Source organism: Hippocampus zosterae, chromosome 13 (genome assembly GCF_025434085.1).
Source record: "Hippocampus zosterae strain Florida chromosome 13, ASM2543408v3, whole genome shotgun sequence".
Taxonomy (NCBI): Eukaryota; Metazoa; Chordata; class Actinopteri; order Syngnathiformes; family Syngnathidae; genus Hippocampus; species Hippocampus zosterae.
In genome coordinates this window covers 14,508,162-14,527,332 of record NC_067463.1, presented here as the reverse complement: position 1 = coordinate 14,527,332, position 19,171 = coordinate 14,508,162, and the positions used below count along the sequence as shown (strand labels likewise).

Here is a 19,171-nt window from a genome sequence, read left to right as displayed (position 1 = left end):
CCAGCATAAGCCGTGTCATCAAAGCCCTCTTCCAAGTTATCTTTCACTCCTTTCCTTTCCATTACTTTTTGTAAAGCACTTTCATTAGGGATGGAAAGCAGTCCGGAATCACAATGTGCCCACTTAATGGATGGTGATTGCTGAATTGAGACCCTTTTAAACTGCACATCGTAATAGTTAATGTCTTTTTTTTTCTCTAAATCCGCCTGCAATTCCATGCTGGCAGAAAATCGTTTTTATTCATTCAACCAAATAAATTCTGTAGCATTTTTGGATGAATGTGTCATTAAAATTTACTGCTTAAAGCATTGTTAAAAATGTTCTGTGCGCATCAATTTATTTTGTGGGATCCATTGTGTGCCTATGTGTGTGGCAGGTAGAGGAGGCCCTGGAAGGAGTTAAGAATGCGACCAATGAACAGGACCTGGCAAACCGCTTCAAAGAATTTGGGAAAGAGATGGTGAAACTTAATTATGTAGCAGCCCGGAGACAGCAGGTATGCCCTTCTTCTACTCATCTTACTTTTTCAAATATCGTAAATCTCTTCTGACCTCTGGGTGATATTCACAGTCTGAAAATCTTACATACTGGTACTTCACCAGCACAATGGTGAATCGGTTACTGCAAGACTGTCTTGGAAAGGAAGCATAGTCGGCTCTTGCTGTGTAGAGTTCTCTTCATTTTTCTCTCTTCCTCCCATAGCAACAAAACATGGATGGTAGATAAACTTACGTTTAACCGTAAATGTGTGTATGGTTGTATGTCACTATTTGTCATATTTGTTTTATGAATGTCCCCCACAAATTATGCCTAGCAACAAGTGACTTCATACTTTGTGGTTAAAATCAAATTTATCTCTTTAAGTAAATTTGTATTTGTCAAATTGGTAACTTTTGGCTGGAAATGACACATACAAGTGATCAGATTAATATATTTAATATAGATATAGTCAAGTCAAGTCAACAGTAGTCCGGGTCAATTTTTTTACTCTCAAGCGCAATTCATGTAAGCGGTAGTTTATTTATTTTTTTTAAACCAGGAACGTGATACAGTATTAGCATTTCTATTATATTATATCAACTTGATTTGGAGAGACCAATTAAAAAAAAAACGAATGACTTTAACAGCGCCTACCAGAAATAGGCAATATGGACACACCTCCCTCCCCTCCCTCTTGGTAGTCGTCAGGGAAAAGACCAGAGACTCAAATGCTAGTGTACACCGTGAATTGGTTGCCAATCAATCACATATAGACAAACAGGCATACTCACTCTAACGGACAGTTAAAAGTCTTTTGTTAACCTTATGTGAAAGTTTTTCGATGCTGTCAGTATCAGGAATTAAAAAAACAAGTGACCACTGGAGAAGAGGATCAAATGCCAAATCTCAAAACTGAGGCAGATCTGATAAGCTCTAGTCTACAATGCTACTCTCTGAAAAACATGTAACTCTTAAATTGGCAGGTTTTGTTGCAGAATTAAAACCTATAATGTCAAATGCGTTCAAGCTGAATCCGCTTGATCTCAAATTATTTTTCATGGCTCTTTCAGCAGTAATATGCTTTTAAGTGCTAAATCAAAGCCCTTCCTCAGGAGCTGAAGGACCCTCAGTGTCGAGATGAAATGGCCGCAGCACGTGGAGCTCTGAAGAAGAACGCCACCATGCTGTACACTGCCTCACAGGCCTTCCTGCGCCATCCAGACGTGGCGGCAACCCGTGCCAACCGGGACTACGTGTTCAAGCAAGTGCAGGAGGCCATTGGAGGCATCTCCAGTGCCGCTCAAGCCACCTCGCCTACCGACGAGAAGCACAGCCATGCTTGCATCGGAGAGCTGGCTGCTGCCCTCAATGAGTTTGATGTAAGTTCACTGCTTCTAGATGCAATACAATGCGTTCAAACATACAGAATGCACCCTAATGTGGTGTAATATTACTGATGTCAAAATAATTTTTGTAGGTCGGTGTTGATTGATCACTAAACTTTTTGATCTTTATCTACGCATGGAATCTTGGTATCGTACCCTCTGGTGTACCACTTAAGCATCACCATGACCTCACAGCCGGTGAAGGGAGGTGGATGTAGAAGTAGGATTTTTTAAGAATTACTTTACAACTTCATGAGCAAGGCACAAATGTTGAAAGGGTTGCACGTTGAAGCTCTCAGAGATAGTGGGGTGACTCAGGAACTGATTTTCATGAATCATTCTTGGCGAATCTGATGGATGAATGCAAAATCTGCAATTTGTTTTTTAGAAAGCAATAAAGCACAAAATGCTTTTTCCACAAAGACACAGCTGCAATAGTCCAATTGAATAGTTGCAAATTCAGTTAATTAATTTGACTCTTTTTTTTTTAAATATATATTTCAACCTCAGTATCCGCTTTTGAACCTAAGGTGAAAACAAAGCTGGTTCTGGTCCTTGAAGCTGCGACCAAAGTGCTCCAAATCATTATCCATTGCTGCCACCTAGTGTATGTCCATTGCCGATGAGGTACGAGCAAGCTCACTGTGATTTTGTATGCAGTGCAAGTGGTAGTTGATTGAGATGTCGCTGGTTCTCTTGGGTAATTATCTCCATCCTTGTTAAAGCATCCTTTGAAGGTTATTTAAAAGGTTTTTCTGGGAACTCTTCTGCAGTTTTTTTTTCTTCAAAAGTAATTGATGCATCTGTATTTCTTTCAGAATGTACTCTTGAGTTAGTTGGATGCACCTGTAGTTAGCATTTCTGCCTCACAATTCTGTGGTTCATGATTTGAATTTTACCTGCGTGTTCCAAAAACATACCAGTTATTTGCAGTCTCTCAATTATCCTTTGGTGTGAGTGTGAGTGTTTATTTATTTATAAGTGCCCTGTGATTTATAATATTACACTGCTGCGAAAAAGTCAGGAAAAAATATACCTCAAAAGCCAAAGTTTAAAGTATCATCATGTGTGTTGCTGTACTTGGCGCTACACATCTTGTATTGCTTAATCTCTGTGACAATTTTTCCCTTTACTTTTATTTTGATTTTTGTAACGCCAGCAATGAAAAATGCACATGATGGGAAGAGTGAAAACGTGTAATGATAACCATCGAACCAGGCAGGTATGAGCAATGCAAGTAATGAAATATAACAAGGCTTTATCAAATCTTTATTACTGTATATCCAGTAATACTGCCAAAACACTACTTGGTGACGATATTGTCTCAAAAATACTTTTCTGTTCCCTCTCCAAAATTGTCTTTCAGGCATCTCAGGGAGATTAGTTTTACCTTATGTTAATCCATTTTATTATAATACAATGCTTACTCTGGCAGTGTTAATATTTTGGTTCTACACGTTCTCTTTAGAGTTCAATGAGGTTTTACAGTTTGAGTTGAGAACAATTTCTGTTCACTTTTCAGCGTCCCGGTACATTATTTCCTTATCAGAAATGTTGCCAAGTGAGAATGTTTTGAAAGTCATCCAGTGTTTTGGAATGAATTGTGGCATTCTTGTGTCACTTTATGTCCGAAGAGTTTCATTCAACACAAATATTGATGTATATTATTGTATATGTTTATGTAAATATATTTATGCATGAGAAAATTCAAGAACTGAAATACACTTTGAAGATCACACAATTCAAACGAATGCATACACCCTTCAGTTATTTTAGTAGGACCTCGTCACTGATGCTTGTAGTCCAAGAATATTGTGACTATTTGGCATCAACATACATTTCCAACAGTCAAAAAAAAACCTAAAGAAAGTCTGCTGCTCTTAATTCAGACAACCCCCTTTCTTTTTTCAAATTTTTCTTTTTTTTTTTTGCTGATTTTTTCCGCTGATGTGGCCGTAGAAACCTTGTTACCACTTTAATTATATCTCTTAGTCTTTATTTTTTAACTTGACATTGTGATACTTTGTGTTCATGTTTAGAAAGCTTAAGCATATGTTGTATCTGTTTTATTTCAACAGCAGTGAGGATACAATCACAATTCAATTAATTTCTAAATTGTAAAACAGCAATTTTTAAGAGCTTTTTTTAAATCAGCTATACTTTTTCCTTCTCACAAAGCCATATCCGTTAATTATGACATCACGTCATTAAAAAAACATATATATATATATATATATATATATATATATATATATATATATATATATATATAAGTAAAACCGGGTGGCTTTCAGACTAGCAAAAAAACTGCATAATTTGATTCAGCTGACGGGCAGACCGACAGCAATTAAATGAGACAAATTGCCCTTTACTTAGCCCTCTGTGCCTGCCTGTCGCTGGTGCATGTTTAATTTCGAACTTACCACAGAGACATGACACAGACTGTGGTCAGATGCTCTTAGAATCGTAATGACCTGATACAGAAGCCGTGACTCAAAGCTCTTGCAATTTGTCCTTGATGCTCATGCACACCAGGTAGCTGGATATATACAGACATGCATGGATGATTGTCTGGTTCGGTATTGCAAGGAAAGACTCAGTAGATCGACCGAATCATCTTGCAGCGCAGCTTTTGATATGGCTATGGCTTTTAGTTTACCAAGCATACATTTTTTTTCCATACAATTTGTCAGTCATGCAAGACTTGGGGAATAAATTAGAATTATTCTTTTCATAGTCCAAAGGAGAGAAAATCCAAAGGAAAGAAAATATAGTACCTCTCATATCCTCTGTTGTGAAAGGTTGTGTACTGTTTTTTTTTCATGCTGTAAGCTACCCAACAATCGCAGACAAGTCAGCAGGAATATAAATGGCTGCTGTCTGTGCTCTTTAATTAGGGGAAGAAAACATCCTGAGGACTCTCTTGACCCCGTTTTTCCACCACAGCTAACACCGACACAGGCACCAATCTGTTTTGTTTTTTCGTATTAATCGCTGGCAGCATACAAATGTGTTTGCGGTCAGGCGCAGTGCATCATATAGACAACAACTGTGGGCTCATAGTAGTAGTTAGCTCTGAGGTTATAGGGTTCCAATCTCGGCGATGTGCTCTGCCTGTGATTAAAAGGCCTTTTCTCTGGCTTCCTCCCACATTTCTAAAGCCATGCAGTTAGTATACGTGATAACTCTAAATCATTGGTGACCAAACTGTGGCCTCAGGGCCATTTGTGGCATAACTACTCCCATTATTGCTGGTAAAATGTCTGGTAAAATCTTAACATATCATTTTTTCCTGTATAATCCGTACATAGTAGTAATATGATAAATTGGGATTTCTGGTAGCCCTGCGATTGGCTGGCAACCAGATCAGGGTGTGCCTCGCCAACTGGCCGAAGACAGCTAGGATAGGCTCAGTGACGGTGTGGATGTGGGTGTTAATGGTTGTTTGTCTCTATATGTGCCCAACGATTGACTGGCAACCAGTCCAGGGTGTGGTCTGCCTACCGGCCGAAGTCTACTGGGATATGCTCCAGCACCCGCTGCTACCCTATTCAAGATAAGCGGTGTTGAAAATGGATGGATGGATAGAGTCAATGTACAAATAATGATAGAGCACAATATTCCGTGGGTCATGACAAATCTGCGAAAATACTCTAAAATCGCTGCCACTTGCGTTTTGATCAGTGCAAGTGGCTGGCATTGAATGATTTTAAAAGAAGTTATCTTACCTTCTGGCTAACAGTTTCTGCTGTCATCATATGCGCCATTGTCGGGGCGATTACCGTGGTGAAAGTACATTTAAAGGCGTGGGCGGCACCCCTCCTAAAATACAAAACATGAGTTTTAAAAAAAAGGTTTGTATTTGTTTGCAACCATTACTGTGTTCCTCACCCCTGAATTGTTTCAAATCAATTTGATTCTTGCTGAGCAGTGAAAATTTGTTATCCTGGATGAAATTTGTAACATTAGAAATTACATTTATTGGAATCAAAGTACACCTTTTTCACAATCACTAGGTACTGGTAAACATCAATACAATGTGATGAATTATCGCAATTTCGCGTGTACTCATTTACGCCCCCTCTATTTTGGATGATTTAAAAAAAAAAGTGTTAAACTCCAGAAATTATGCTATGATCCTCACGTAAGCTTTAAACATTATCATGTGTATGACAGATTGCTTTGTTTGGAAAGTCAAAGAATGTTATAGTGGCCTTTGCATCCTTCGATTTTTCTGTACGCGGCCCTTGGAGTAAAAAAACAAAACAAAAGAAAACATTGGACATCCCTGCTCTATTCGTACAGAGGTGTTCTTTTGTGTGGATGTGTATGAATGTTGCGATTGGCTGGTGATCAGTCCAGTGCGGGCACTCATTGTCACTTGGAATAAGCTTCAGCTCACTAGCGACCAACGCAATAAATTGTATGGCACTGACAGATATTATATCCAGTATTTTGTCATTTGAGGGCCCATGGCAAACCCAGTCATGCGGCTCTCCCATCCATGTATTAAACTGACAAAAGTTCAATGATTTAAGTCCTTGAAATCCTTCTTCAAGATTATTATCAAACACGTAAATGATCTCAATCCTTTTAATGTAATTGATAAGAACATTCATCTTCATTTAATGTAGTTTAGGTGTCACCGGGATTTACATTACAGGTTAACTTGTTTTTACACTTTGGTCAACAGTTAGTGTTTCATTACCCCATCCACATTCGTAATAGATATTTGGTGGTTCAACTTTTACATGCGGATGACTTTATAACGTGAAAGTCTAAATTTAAACATTGCGAGTACAATCGAGAAATTTCGCTGGCACATGGAAACAAATTGGCAGTCAACCAGTGTTCACCCTCATTTATTTATTTAAAAGCATTAGTCACTCAGCAAAAATAGCAGCTGATGAGTGTCAGAGAACCGTTGAAGACAAGATGCCTCCAAGATTGCTTCCAAACACCGTGGACACGCCCTTGAGCAAAGGGCCCTACGTACATGCAATACTAAATTTGGTAATCCGGTGTTAATTATTCTGGTGCAAGCAGGTTTATCCAAAATCCTGAGCTCTGATACGAAGCAGTTCCTCCCAGAGTGTGTCGCGAGCACTGTCATATGCAAAACATCCTCTGGCAAAGATTGCCATTGGGATTTGTATACATCCCAAATTATTAATTTGAACACGTCACATTATGCTTGCAACTTAAGGCTCAATGTGAAATGATTCCTGGCTTTCCATGTCTTACATTGTAAACTACCGTTAGTTCACTTTAGCCCATTAATTCAAAGCCTAAATATATTTTTTGAACATTGATTTTTACATATTCAATTTTTTTCTAACGAGCCCCCGGTTTGAACATTTTATGACTCAGCTGCTAGGAATGATGCATGACACAAAGGTTAGATTATCTTTTTTTCTTTAATGTGATATTCCGATTCTGATTCATGAAGCGAAAGGGCACCATATGAATAAAACAAGGAGGAGGAAATAACCACATTACAACACCCCTACCCCTTAACTGACAAAAGAATTGTATAAAAGTACTGCGTCCCACTATACGGCGAAAGCGCTGTCATGTTGGAATCACATCTTTATTTGGGTGTTTGTGGGAGGACAGATGGAGTTGCCCCGGGGGTGTGTCAGGGAAAGACAATGCAGCATACATACAGTTGGCATAGATTTCCCTCTAGGTCACGCACACCACCACGATGTGTTCAAAAATACTCAATTGCATATGTTTCTTTGATAGTCTTCTAATTTGCTACTTTTTGTCTCTGAATATGCACAGTATATGATCTGAAGGAAGAATAAATATCATGCATGCCCGAATAGACTAGAACACAGTCCCATTCATCTAGCAACTGCATTGTCCGAGTATTTCATAAAAATCTGTCCAGTCAATTTTGGTTCAGCCCGCAGAAGAAAAATGATATGTCTCCTAAAATTCGACTTTTAGTCCCCCATTTCTGTGTTGTGCTCCGCTGATTTGCTGTGAAAAGCAAATTCACAGCCAACATGAAACAAAAGAAAGGGAGCATTGGCTCAAGTATGAGTTGCATGAAGCAAGCCTCTTATTTCTCTGCAGCTGCCGCCGTTTATTAGATGAGCAAAGATGCGGGAAGTGTTCAATCTAACTGTGATTGCTACAAAATGGATTACCTAATAATAATAAAAATAATAATCATGCATTTTATTTAAAAGCCCCTTTCATGCCACCCAACCGGATACTTTCCTGTTGTTCATTCCATTTTGTCCACCCCAAATAGACGCTCACTACCAACATATTTGAATATTTCTCTTTCTTTCTAAATCATGACCAGGGCCGTTGTTACACCCCTTTTGAGGTCACGTTTGCTTTGTGCGGATCAATGTAAAGCGAAGCGGCTGTTCAAAGATGTTATCCATCGGTTCGCAGACTGGCCAGGAGATGGCAGTCTGGGCTTACCATTGCCAAAATCTCCATTCTCAAGTTCACCTCCCTTTCCTGTCTTTTCCATTTTTATCCCCTTTTCCCTTAAGTCCTTAGAAACAGAGATTTAGAGCTCGCTCATTCTCAGCTGAGCCAAAGTGCCTGCATCATCTTGCAGTGTTTTGCAGCCTGTGTGACGCTCTATCTTCGGACGTTGAGATGTATGGAGAGCCTTGAGATGTGATGACTTGTTTTCAGAGTTGTAGCCTGAGCTGAGAGTGACCCCCAGAGAGATGCCATCGCCGCCTTGAGAAAAATCCAGTGGAATTAGCAAACCTGTATGATAACCTTGTCAGTTACTGTATGCGTGTGCTCAACACAGTGCGGCATTGCACGCGTTGGTAGATAGTTGCTTTGAGCCTGCGGCAGAAACGAAAGATGAACTGGGTGGTTTTACGGTGCCTTTTATTTCCATCTGATTGTCCTCTTGCTTTCTTGCTGTTGCAATTTCCGAACGCGTCTGAAACTAAAAGAGGCGTTTGAAATGCTGGTGTGCTTTCATGCATTTTGTTAAACCATTTGGTCGCTTTATTGTATTCTCATGCAAAACTCTCCAATATATTCTCGAGCATTTAGCCACAATGTACAACGACGTGCTCATTCTCAGTCGGCATTGGCTAACCGGATTTACATGCTTGCACAATGCAACGTGTACATGACAGCCAACAAACAGTGGCTTCACATGTAAATGACTTTCCGGATGCTCCATGGTATCCATTTGAGCAGTGACAGGTAATCGGTTCTATTAATGTGTACTGAAGGACATTGCGAGATGCTCTTTAATTGTGGCCTGCGTGGAATTTACTATTAAACATCAGATGAGACATGGAAGGCTTAGCAGTTTCTTCTTATTTGTCACAGCTGTTTTTAGTTTTTAGTTTGTTTTTTAAGACTTGTTTGGTTGTAATGGTGCAAATGGAGCAAGGTGTGAATGCAGCGGAAATAAAAATGGAAGAGGCTTAAATTCCACATGATATTTACAAGGTATTTGTAATCGAGAAATAGGACAATAAAATGTCCGACATGAAGCGATAAATGGGGCGGGGATGGAGGAGGGGTGGCTGACGTGGGGGCTTCAGACCACAGTTTTGGAAAGAAGCTTTACTTCAGCCTGGTGCTTGTGCTGTGGATGCTCCGCAGCCTCCTGCCTGAGGGGAGAGGGTGGAAGAGGTTGTGCGTGGGGTTGGTTGGGCCCTTGGTAATACAGTGAGCCCTTTTTTGTACATCTGCTGGTAAATATGTCTCTGGTTGTGGCTTTTCCCTACAATCTTTTGAGCAGTCTTTCCCACCTTTTGAAAAGCCTTGCATTTCCTTATGCTGGCACTGAGGATGCTCTCCACCACACATCTGTATAAGCTCCTCAAGACACAGCTCTCCAGCTTGACACGAGAGAAATGGGGACATCTTGAGCCTTCTTTAGCAGACAGGAAGTGTTTCAGCTCCAGGATGAAATCCTTGGAAAGGTGGATGCCAAACTACTTGTAGCTGGAGACCACTTCACCACTTGGAGTGAGGAGGCGTCTGTTCCTCCTGGAGTCCGCCACTATCTCCTTCGTGTTCTTCATATTAAATGCAGGGATTGTAATTTTTCCACCAGATGTTCTACCTTCTCTCTGTACTCTGTCTCATCACGCTGGCCTGTTTATGGTGTTCACCCAGCAAAGCACCTTCATTATAACATTCAATGTTTTCAGTTTGAATCGTATTCCTGTAACATTTTGGCATAACATCTGTGCTGTTGAAACATGTTGAATCGCAGACAAACTCGCTGCACACGGTCGACAACTCCTTTAAACTAATTGCAGAACCATGCACACTTCAAGTGCTTTGATGCGTTTAGCGTCAGGGATTGTCCCCTTTTCCTTTTGTTTTGCATTCACGTCAGTTAGTGGTGAAATTGCAATTTCTATCGTTCTATGGTTATAACAGGGAAACACACAGTGCTTTGGGTTTTCGTGGTCAGTGTATGCATTGTAAATGGATAGCGGGAACATTTCATCACATTATTTTTTTTCTGCCCGAGACAATCTCGAAGGCAATGGAAATTGCTTTATCAATATGTGCACTCCAACATGGATATGTCTTGAATCACTCACTCACGTTGTTTTGTACGCATTCTACAATCAAGGCGACAATATTGGGGCATCCATACATTTCTCCTCTTTTTGGCTGCAAACTCCACCATGGTGGATTTGAAATGGAATTAATCAGAAGTGCTTCAACTGCAGACTTTTAGCTTTCATTTGAGGGTATTTACATCCAAATGAGTTGAGGAATTACAACAGCTTGTATACTGTCTTTGCCTCCTCCTTTTTTAGGGACCAAAAGAAACAGGACAAATTAACAATCGTGTATCACTTGGTTGCAAATCCTCTGCAGTCAATTATAGCCTGAAGTCTGGAATGCATAGACATCACCACATGCTGGATTTCATCCCTGGTGATGCTCTATCAGGCCTTTACTACAACTCTCTTCAGTTCCTGCTTGTTCTTTGGGCATTTTCCCTTCAGATCCTCAATCACATTCAGGTCAAATGTGACCTGGCCCTTGCATAACATTACACTTATTTGCCTTTAAAAATATCTGGTTGCTTTCACTGTATGTTTTGGGCCATTGTCCATCTGTGCCGTGACACAGCGTCCAGTTCTGAAGTTCTGACTCATTTGGCTGAATACGAGCAGATAACATTGCCTGAAACACTTTAGAATTCATCCTGCTGCTTCTGTAGCATTCACATCATAATTTCCCAGCCCTAACTGATGTAGAAGAATTTAACTATTTATTTATGATTCTTAGAAAAAAAACAATCTGCAGGAACATGTGATCAAGGCGCCAAAAACAACAGCGCAAGTCTTCTGCATGGTTTGATGCACTTGACAAATGAAATATTAATAGGAGTCGTCTGAAATATTGGCAGATGGCCAGGGGCTGAAGAAACATCGGTTTGTTTACCGTTGTACAGTAATTAGCCTTTGCCTATCTTTTTCTGATACAAACAGTAATGTAAAGAGTTGAGTCACTGGTAAATATGAATCTGAGTTCCATGCAAGTTTTAATTGGAGCTCATAGCCCCAAGGCCGACTCTTCACCATCATCTTTTCTTTCAGCTCAGTTTGCAGCTTTCAGTCAATGTTCATCTTTATTTCGATATATTCGTCTTGCTCGAATGAATTTAAAGATGCATGTCTAAGGCACCTATGCCTGTCAGTTTCAATTTACTTACGTCATTTGTTCATCATAAAGCATCATGCGCTCTTTCATAATCAGATATTCGCAAAAAAGCCTATGTACGCGGAAAACACTTGAAATCAACACAAATTACATAATACAGAAATACAGGCATGGATTGTGGAGGGAAAAAATCAATAGTAAAATAGTTCGTTATCCCCATTTGGCCTCTGAATGGAATAAATGAAGATACAATGCCTGATCCTTTACTAATGCAAAATATATATATTTCGTGTAGCTTGAACTATATGATGGCAGTTTTTGGATCATTCTATGTAATTGTGCAGGGCAATACAGTTTGCAGAGTGCTCAATTGGGATTCTTAGTCAGAGCTATGTTTTGCAAATACTGGTGCAAACCATTAAACACTCAAGAGAAATTGTTTAACACCTCACTTATTTGGTCTTTGAAATCTGGAGCCATTAAAAAAAAAAAATCTTAGCCAGCACAAAAGTATTCCACTGTGAAACCTACAACAATTAAATCACAATTTAAATTTGTTGCGATACAGCCGCAAATGTTTCTGGTCAAAATGTGCAACGTCGTCACTCTTGCACTCATGCTTTTGATGATTTCAAGGTCACAGTGGATTCTTCATGTATTTAATGAAGAAAACACTTTTGCTCGTGTAATGAGTTGATGCCTCGCTGATGATGCCAAATCAGCATTTCTTTCATTGTCAAATCTTTGCGGCAATGAGAATGACTGCGTATATGCCTGCCTCGCTGGCATAGTATCGTTATCGTGTTAGTTCCACATCTTGAACTCTTATCCATTTTCCAGTCTTTTGCATCATGTAATGTGTGTATTGTTTCCGCTGTTTTGTGCAATTTCTCTCACATTCAACCTCAATAGCACCCAAAAGCGTATAAGTCATGGCTCAAAGCCATAAGCCTCTTGCAGACGTATGCTTTTCATAAGAAATGCCACGTGTATATGATAAACTTCCACCCTATCTTAGCAATAACACTGGCTGGCTGTTCCCAACCTACATTGATTTGCATATTCACATGATTAACTTGTTTATTTGTCTGCTTTAAAAAAAAATGAAATTAAAATGTATTAATAGCAAACATTTTGTTGTCAACTTGAGTGAAAACAATCGTTGCCTAAAACCTGCCATTGTCTCACAAGTCAAAAAATGTGGACAACGTCGAATTTATTGCTCTCAAATTTCCTGCCAGTTCCTCTCCTCAGTAGTAGTGATGCGTGAACCCTTAATTTTACGAAACACTAATTCACCGGATTGACCGCTTAGTTCAGTCAGGTGATACTGATGAAGCGGTTCATGTAGTGCTCCTGTTCTTTAACATCTTTGGACATATCAGAAAATACGACTTTATTGACCCCGCACCTGGGAAAAGTTTTGATTTTAAGATCCAAAGTGAAACTTACATATTACAGCAGCATGATAAAAAAAGAAAAGAAAAAGTCATGTCAATAGAAAACTATGAATAAAAAGAAATGAAGAATGTATGATGATGATGGTGATGATTATTATTTTTATTATTAAAGTTTTTTTTTCTTGATCAGAATCAGGTGATTGATTCCTTCCTTGGCCCCATGCACAGTCCTTCCACAAAGTTTTGTTTTCGCGTAAACCTATCACACACACGCGCGCGCACACACACGCACACGGACACATCTACAGATCTATATGTTATTGAGAGTTAGGGCACACACTGGTCTGGAGTCTTGTTCGTCAATGTTATAAATTGCTTGAGGCGAATTAAGCAAGACAACACTTCTGACATTGAAAAAAAGTTTACTCGCTAGTATTCATCCAGCTCTAGCCACAGGCATTTTAAAAATCACATGATATTGATTCAGTTATAATAATGTACATTGTTTGGAGCACTGCATTCAATACAGTCTTTCTGCAAAAGTGGAATGTATTCATATGAAGCTGTTTACTTTATTTTAATTTTTATAGGTTAACATTGTTTTAGTTTGACTTGAAGAAAGTGTACTCTTTTTGTTGCTGTTGCTTTTTTAAAATCACTTGTACAGCAATTTTACCCGATGCTATACCAGATACCATTGTACATGCTCTTCTTGCGCAGACATATTTTCACTTATCCATTTTTTCTTTCATTGAAATCACGTGTTTTTGCAGGCTCAGAAGCGAATGAATGATGTGCTGGTTTTGGGCACAGCTGAATAATGAGGGAAAGAGTGATGAGCGTTAGGTTATTGGGAGGCTAAGAGGGAACATCTAGAAGAATGAGAGAGTGCTGAAAAGGTGGTTGTGGCTACAGTTTTGGGGTTATCTCTTTGCCAGGCAGAGGGGTCTAAAAAATAAATTGCAAGCATATTCATGTGCAAATTAGACACTTCCTGCTTTCCAATGATGGAGGGTAGTATGCGTCTGTCAAAGAAAACAGTGCACAATGAATTTGTCAGGCTGCTCAAAATATCTTTTTTTTAAAGTTTTTTTTCTGACTGCAATGTGTATTCCTTAAACCTCAAATATTATATATTGTACTTGCTTCACACAACACACAGAAGATTGATAATTTGCCAATCTTTTTAGAGGACGTTGTAATGAAAAGTGTCTCTTGACAGCCGAGCTAACACATACTACAGGTACATATGACGAATCTCACCAGCAGGCTTTGATTTGGCAGTCATGAATATACATTGATCTCTCATATCACTCTCGTGTAGCTAACTTATTGTATGCATCCAGGTAATAGTCAATTGCAGTATGCCTGCAGTTCTTTGAGTTGTACAAGGATGAAATTTTGACCCACGTTCAGAGATGGTAATAGTTTATCAACTGCTGTATAATAAATATAAAGACAGTTAATCATTCTTTGATGACAACTGATAGGCAAGTACACAAAGTAAGCAGAGTGGGTTGCTGAAGTCGCTTGCGGCCATTCTTATGGTGAGGGTAAAAAACAAAAGTTAATCTACTGCAAATTCCATTCAGTATATATTCTTCTTTTATCAATGATGTCGACTTATTGTCGCTTTGGGCAAACAGTATTGTACAATGGATCCAATAAGGGTTTTCATGTCACTTTATGTGAACTGTTTTGTTAAGCGCTTTGTTACAGCTGCCACTGTTGTGAAAGCGCTATATAAATCAGCATGTATGTATTGTATTGTATATTATTTCTATAGTCATGATCCTACAATTGCTTTTTTCATCATTTGTACCCATTTTGGTACACAGTTATAGAAAAAGCCAAAATAACTCATGTTAATCATTTAGAGCAGTAATTCTCAATTTGTGGTTTGGGACACAAAAGTGGGTTGCAGCCCCATTTTGTGTGGGTCCCAAACAGCTAGTAAAAAAAAACTATGTGAGCCATATTTTCCCGCCTATAAGCCGCTACATTTTCCCCACTCCTTGAACCCTGTGGCTTTTAATGTGATGGGGGCGGGGGGTTCCCCCCCATGATTTTAGTGCCGAGCTTCAAGCTACCAATAGATTTACCCATAGTCTTGTCACATCTGACCAATGAAGTTTGAACAAGTCAGAGTGGACCAATGAAACTGTCCGAGTTGACCCTCAAACTGAATATTCGTCTGCCATTCAGTGGAGTGCACACGCGTAAGTGAAGGCAGTGTGGGCTGCCTGAAAGGGAATAATGCACAAGTTTGTATGTAAGGGGCTACTGAGAGTGAAAATAAGCAACTCGAGTTGAGTTTAATGAGCATAGGGAACAAGTGCCATAAATACAGCCATCTTTGCGCTGCGTCACCCGTCTCTCTGTCGTTTATTTGGTGACCAAGTCTCACAATCGCTGGCAAAAGGCTACACGACAGCGAGTCCAACCATGGAGCAACATATCCTCATGGACTGCAAAAGGGCATCATTGTGAGATTGTGAGAGGTTACATTGATGACGGAGGAGAAGGGCAGATACTTAATGTGGAATCTCTTTAAAGAGTTTCTCTATGTTTCAGTACAATAGCCGTTACTTCCTCCATCAGCTCCATTAGGTCTCAAGGCAAAGCCGACATTTACTTTCCATGTCATCACTACCTCGGCACTCCCATGCTTGCATTTATGTGAATGCTACCGGGGTGTTTAAAGCCGAGCTCCAGCATCTGCCTGAATCATTTTTATGCACAGCTTGAGGCAAGGGACATCATAACCCCACTCTCACCACGCTCCACAGTTCCTTCTTAGTCTCCACTTATTAGGATGTAGTCAGATAAGGCGGTGTCATATTGTGCAGCCTTCCCCACCCATTTCAGTGGAATCTTTTTCATGCCAAATGTATATTCTTTTATTCTGTGTGTAATAAAGTCACTAACAGTAAAATAAGGGTAAACATGATCTAAACAAATTGCAATAACAAAAACAGTGTGGCTCGTTTGCATATGGCCACAGTGCTGTACTGCACGTATCTGGTGGTGGCGCCCATTTTTTTTCTGACCAGTCACACAACAATCCCCAAAAGTAAAAGACCCACTTTCATCAGCTGACTGAAAAATCTGAGTACAGTACGTGATGTACACGCATGATAAATATGGTTGCTGAATTGTTGGCCCTCTTTCATGAAAGAAAGGAAATCAGGCTGTGGTCACAGTAGTAAGTGGAGTATAGAAAGCTAGTAAGGGTAGCACGGTGAATACGTGGTTAACACATCTGCCTCACCGTAATGTGTGGTAAGGTGCTGTACTGCCAAATGTTGGACCACAAAAACAGACTTATTGCAATGGACAATAAAAACTGAATTTAATGAACAAAGGGTGCACATAGCTCATAAAATACCATATTGATGGAAGCAATGAAAAAGGGAGCATGTAATACAAGATTGGTAAATGCAACAAAAAAAAAATCATTCAAGCTCGACACAATAATTACTTAGGGATGCATGACAACTGCTTTTTTTCCCTCCAATCATACTCACAACATTGTCGCTCCAAATTGAAACTGATAACCGACATTGTTTTTTTTTTTATTTTTTAACTCCTCACTATCAATATACATGCACATTGAGATACGCCCCATGAGCGTTTGTGTGAATTCTGGCCGTGACTTGGTAAATGGTTGCGGCTGTTTGAAAGTGCTCTATAAATACTGTTGACTTGACTTGACTTGACTTGACTTTGTATGACAGTTACAAACTTAAACAATATGGGAAGTGTAGTTGTCGGTTGACACAAATCCCCTTGTTTCAGGTGTAAAAAAAAAAAAAATATTATTTTGGATATCACCCAAATTAAATGCTACATTTTTTTCTGTCACTGTGAACATTTACAATTCATATGAATTAAACATATTTTATTTCACAAGTGAATTAACTTGTGAAAATGGTGCACACTGACACACCCCACAAAGCCATCACATTGCAGGTCTGGATGAATTTGAGACCATGGTGCCTCAATATTGGTAGCCTCTTCACTCGAGACAAAGAATAATCATAGTGACTTGACTTCTCACAATTTGTAGGATTTTCTGTGTGATGGCATAAAGATAAGATGGAGATGGATTTGCAAGCACAATTAAACACTTGATGAAAGGGCTACATGAGTAGCATGCAGGCTTTTTCTAGATATCATGTGTCCTGGGTACTAACATTTGTGTCCAGGCCATTTTCAGTTTTTTTTTTTTAATCGCTTGAACCCCCCCCCCGAAAAACAGTTCCCAGTTTTATTTTAATTTGAATTATACATTCAAAGTTAATTTAGTGACCATTTTTACATTTTCTTTTCTTTACCTATTAAGATAGCCGTAGGCACACAATGTGGAAAGGGCATCAAAAAGTTGTCATCTTTTTTGTGTGTGTGTGTAGTGTAAAACACTAGAAATGGAGTCTGTCACGCCAGGTCAGATAACAGGACTCGTGATATTGCATTTTTACTTTTGCCACAGCTATTACTGGGAGGTCAACAGGTGGCAGACAAGTATCAATACTTTGCCATCCCACCGTCCTGGCCTCAGCTGTGAAGTCAACTTCTTTGCCTGAGCCAATTTTAACACAGCTATCGCAATTCTCACACGAGACAGCCTTCATCTGTTGCAGCCTCTCAAAAGTTTCGATTGACGAGCACGTCCTTGTGCTTCAAAGTGTGAGTGTTGTTTTGGAAAGGACACATAACCTCCTACCACTTTCTCAGAGCAACATCAAACCTGGAGCCTTGCTTTTGTCCGAATAGCTCTTTTAATGTTATAATATGATCTTTATTAATATGTTTGATTAAAAATCTGTAAACAAAGATTTAACAAAGATAATTATTTTTGTGTCTTCTACAATCACATCTTCTAATTAGAACAGACCTATGACATAGAGCTGATTCTCTCTTATACCGAGGCCACTATGGAGCTCTACCATCATGCACGACGTCATGGGGAACAACAGCATACTCTAACTCACAAACAGGAACAGTGATCATTAAAAGAAAAACTGCATATATTTTGCTTCAGCATTTGACCTTTTCCATCTAGTCCAGTGTACTGCTTACACCACAAAATAATATTGTTCATTAAAAAACAAACAGAACAAAAAAAACATACACAACACAATATTAGTCATTCAACTTGCCCTATAAACCTTTCTAGCTGCTGATGTATTATAATACAGTACACCCCATTTTCACTAAATAGTCATACTTTTGACTACTTGCAAAAGATCAGATGGTCAAAGGTGCCATCACCTTGATATTTAAGAATGTCTTGTGCAGTTTGCCTCGGGATCACCTTAAAGCCAGAGACACCAAATGTTCCTGTCCATATCTGTCTGGGTTCACAATCCCAGTATTGCACCAGCAAGCGTGGTCAACCATCATCCCTTAGATGGTGAGTCACCAACGTGGTGCCCCCTGCGAGGTCCACATGAGTATCCTGCGGGGCCGGTCAAAAAAATAGAGAGGGGGAGAGAGCGAGAGAGAGAGAGATTTACCCTCTCAGGTTCTGTGTTTTTATGAAATGGGGTTTATTATATGAGCACCATGTTATTACAGCGTTCCATAGGTATAGACGAAATGTACTTTAGTGCATTAGAGTGCACATGAACAAACATTGAGGCAAATGTACTTTTGACTTCTATTTAAATTGGTGCAAGTCTTAGCGAGAATCTTTGAATACAGTCTTTTTGTCAGGGGTAAGTGTTTGTTTCTTTTGCAAATACAAACAGGAAAAATGAGACAGCTTGCAGTGCTAACCCACGGGAAGGCTTTTGGCTAGCACTAATAGGAATGTCATGTGGCCAAAGATAAATTCAGTTTCTCAGTCAAAGTCAACTGGCCTTCTTGGAATTGTATTATGCAACATACCACGAGGAAGCATATGCTCTATGGGGGATATTTCATGTGTATGATAACCATGTATTTGCACTGGAAGCAGTTAGCACGGTGGGGTACGCACTCACTATTTTAGGACAACAACATTTTTATTTTAAATTCCTGCTGAGTTTCCTCTTACTAATTAATGCTGTTACCCATCTCTTTGCTCTAGTTGCATTTTCTGTCTGTTTTAATGATTCAAGAATGCTTTACATTTTTATTTTAAGGGTGTATTTGTGTTGTATGTTTACCCCTCAGAGGAAAGTGACTTGTATCTCATTGCTAGATGCTTATGTTAAGTTCATGCACCGCTTGTAGCCACTTCATGCTTCATGTAACATTCCACTAATGTATTCTTTAATTCAT

General features: G+C 39.3%; 1 protein-coding gene across 1 annotated transcript in view; it reads left to right on the top strand.

Annotated features, from left to right (window-relative positions):
- The window catches only part of ctnna2 (catenin (cadherin-associated protein), alpha 2), a 207,827-nt gene that overhangs the window by 20,406 nt on the left and 168,250 nt on the right, over window positions 1-19,171 (top strand). The window contains exons 5-6 of the mRNA XM_052084847.1: window positions 377-496; window positions 1,593-1,859. Coding sequence (XP_051940807.1) covers window positions 377-496; window positions 1,593-1,859 — 387 coding nt within the window. The remainder of the gene's footprint in view (window positions 1-376; window positions 497-1,592; window positions 1,860-19,171) is intronic.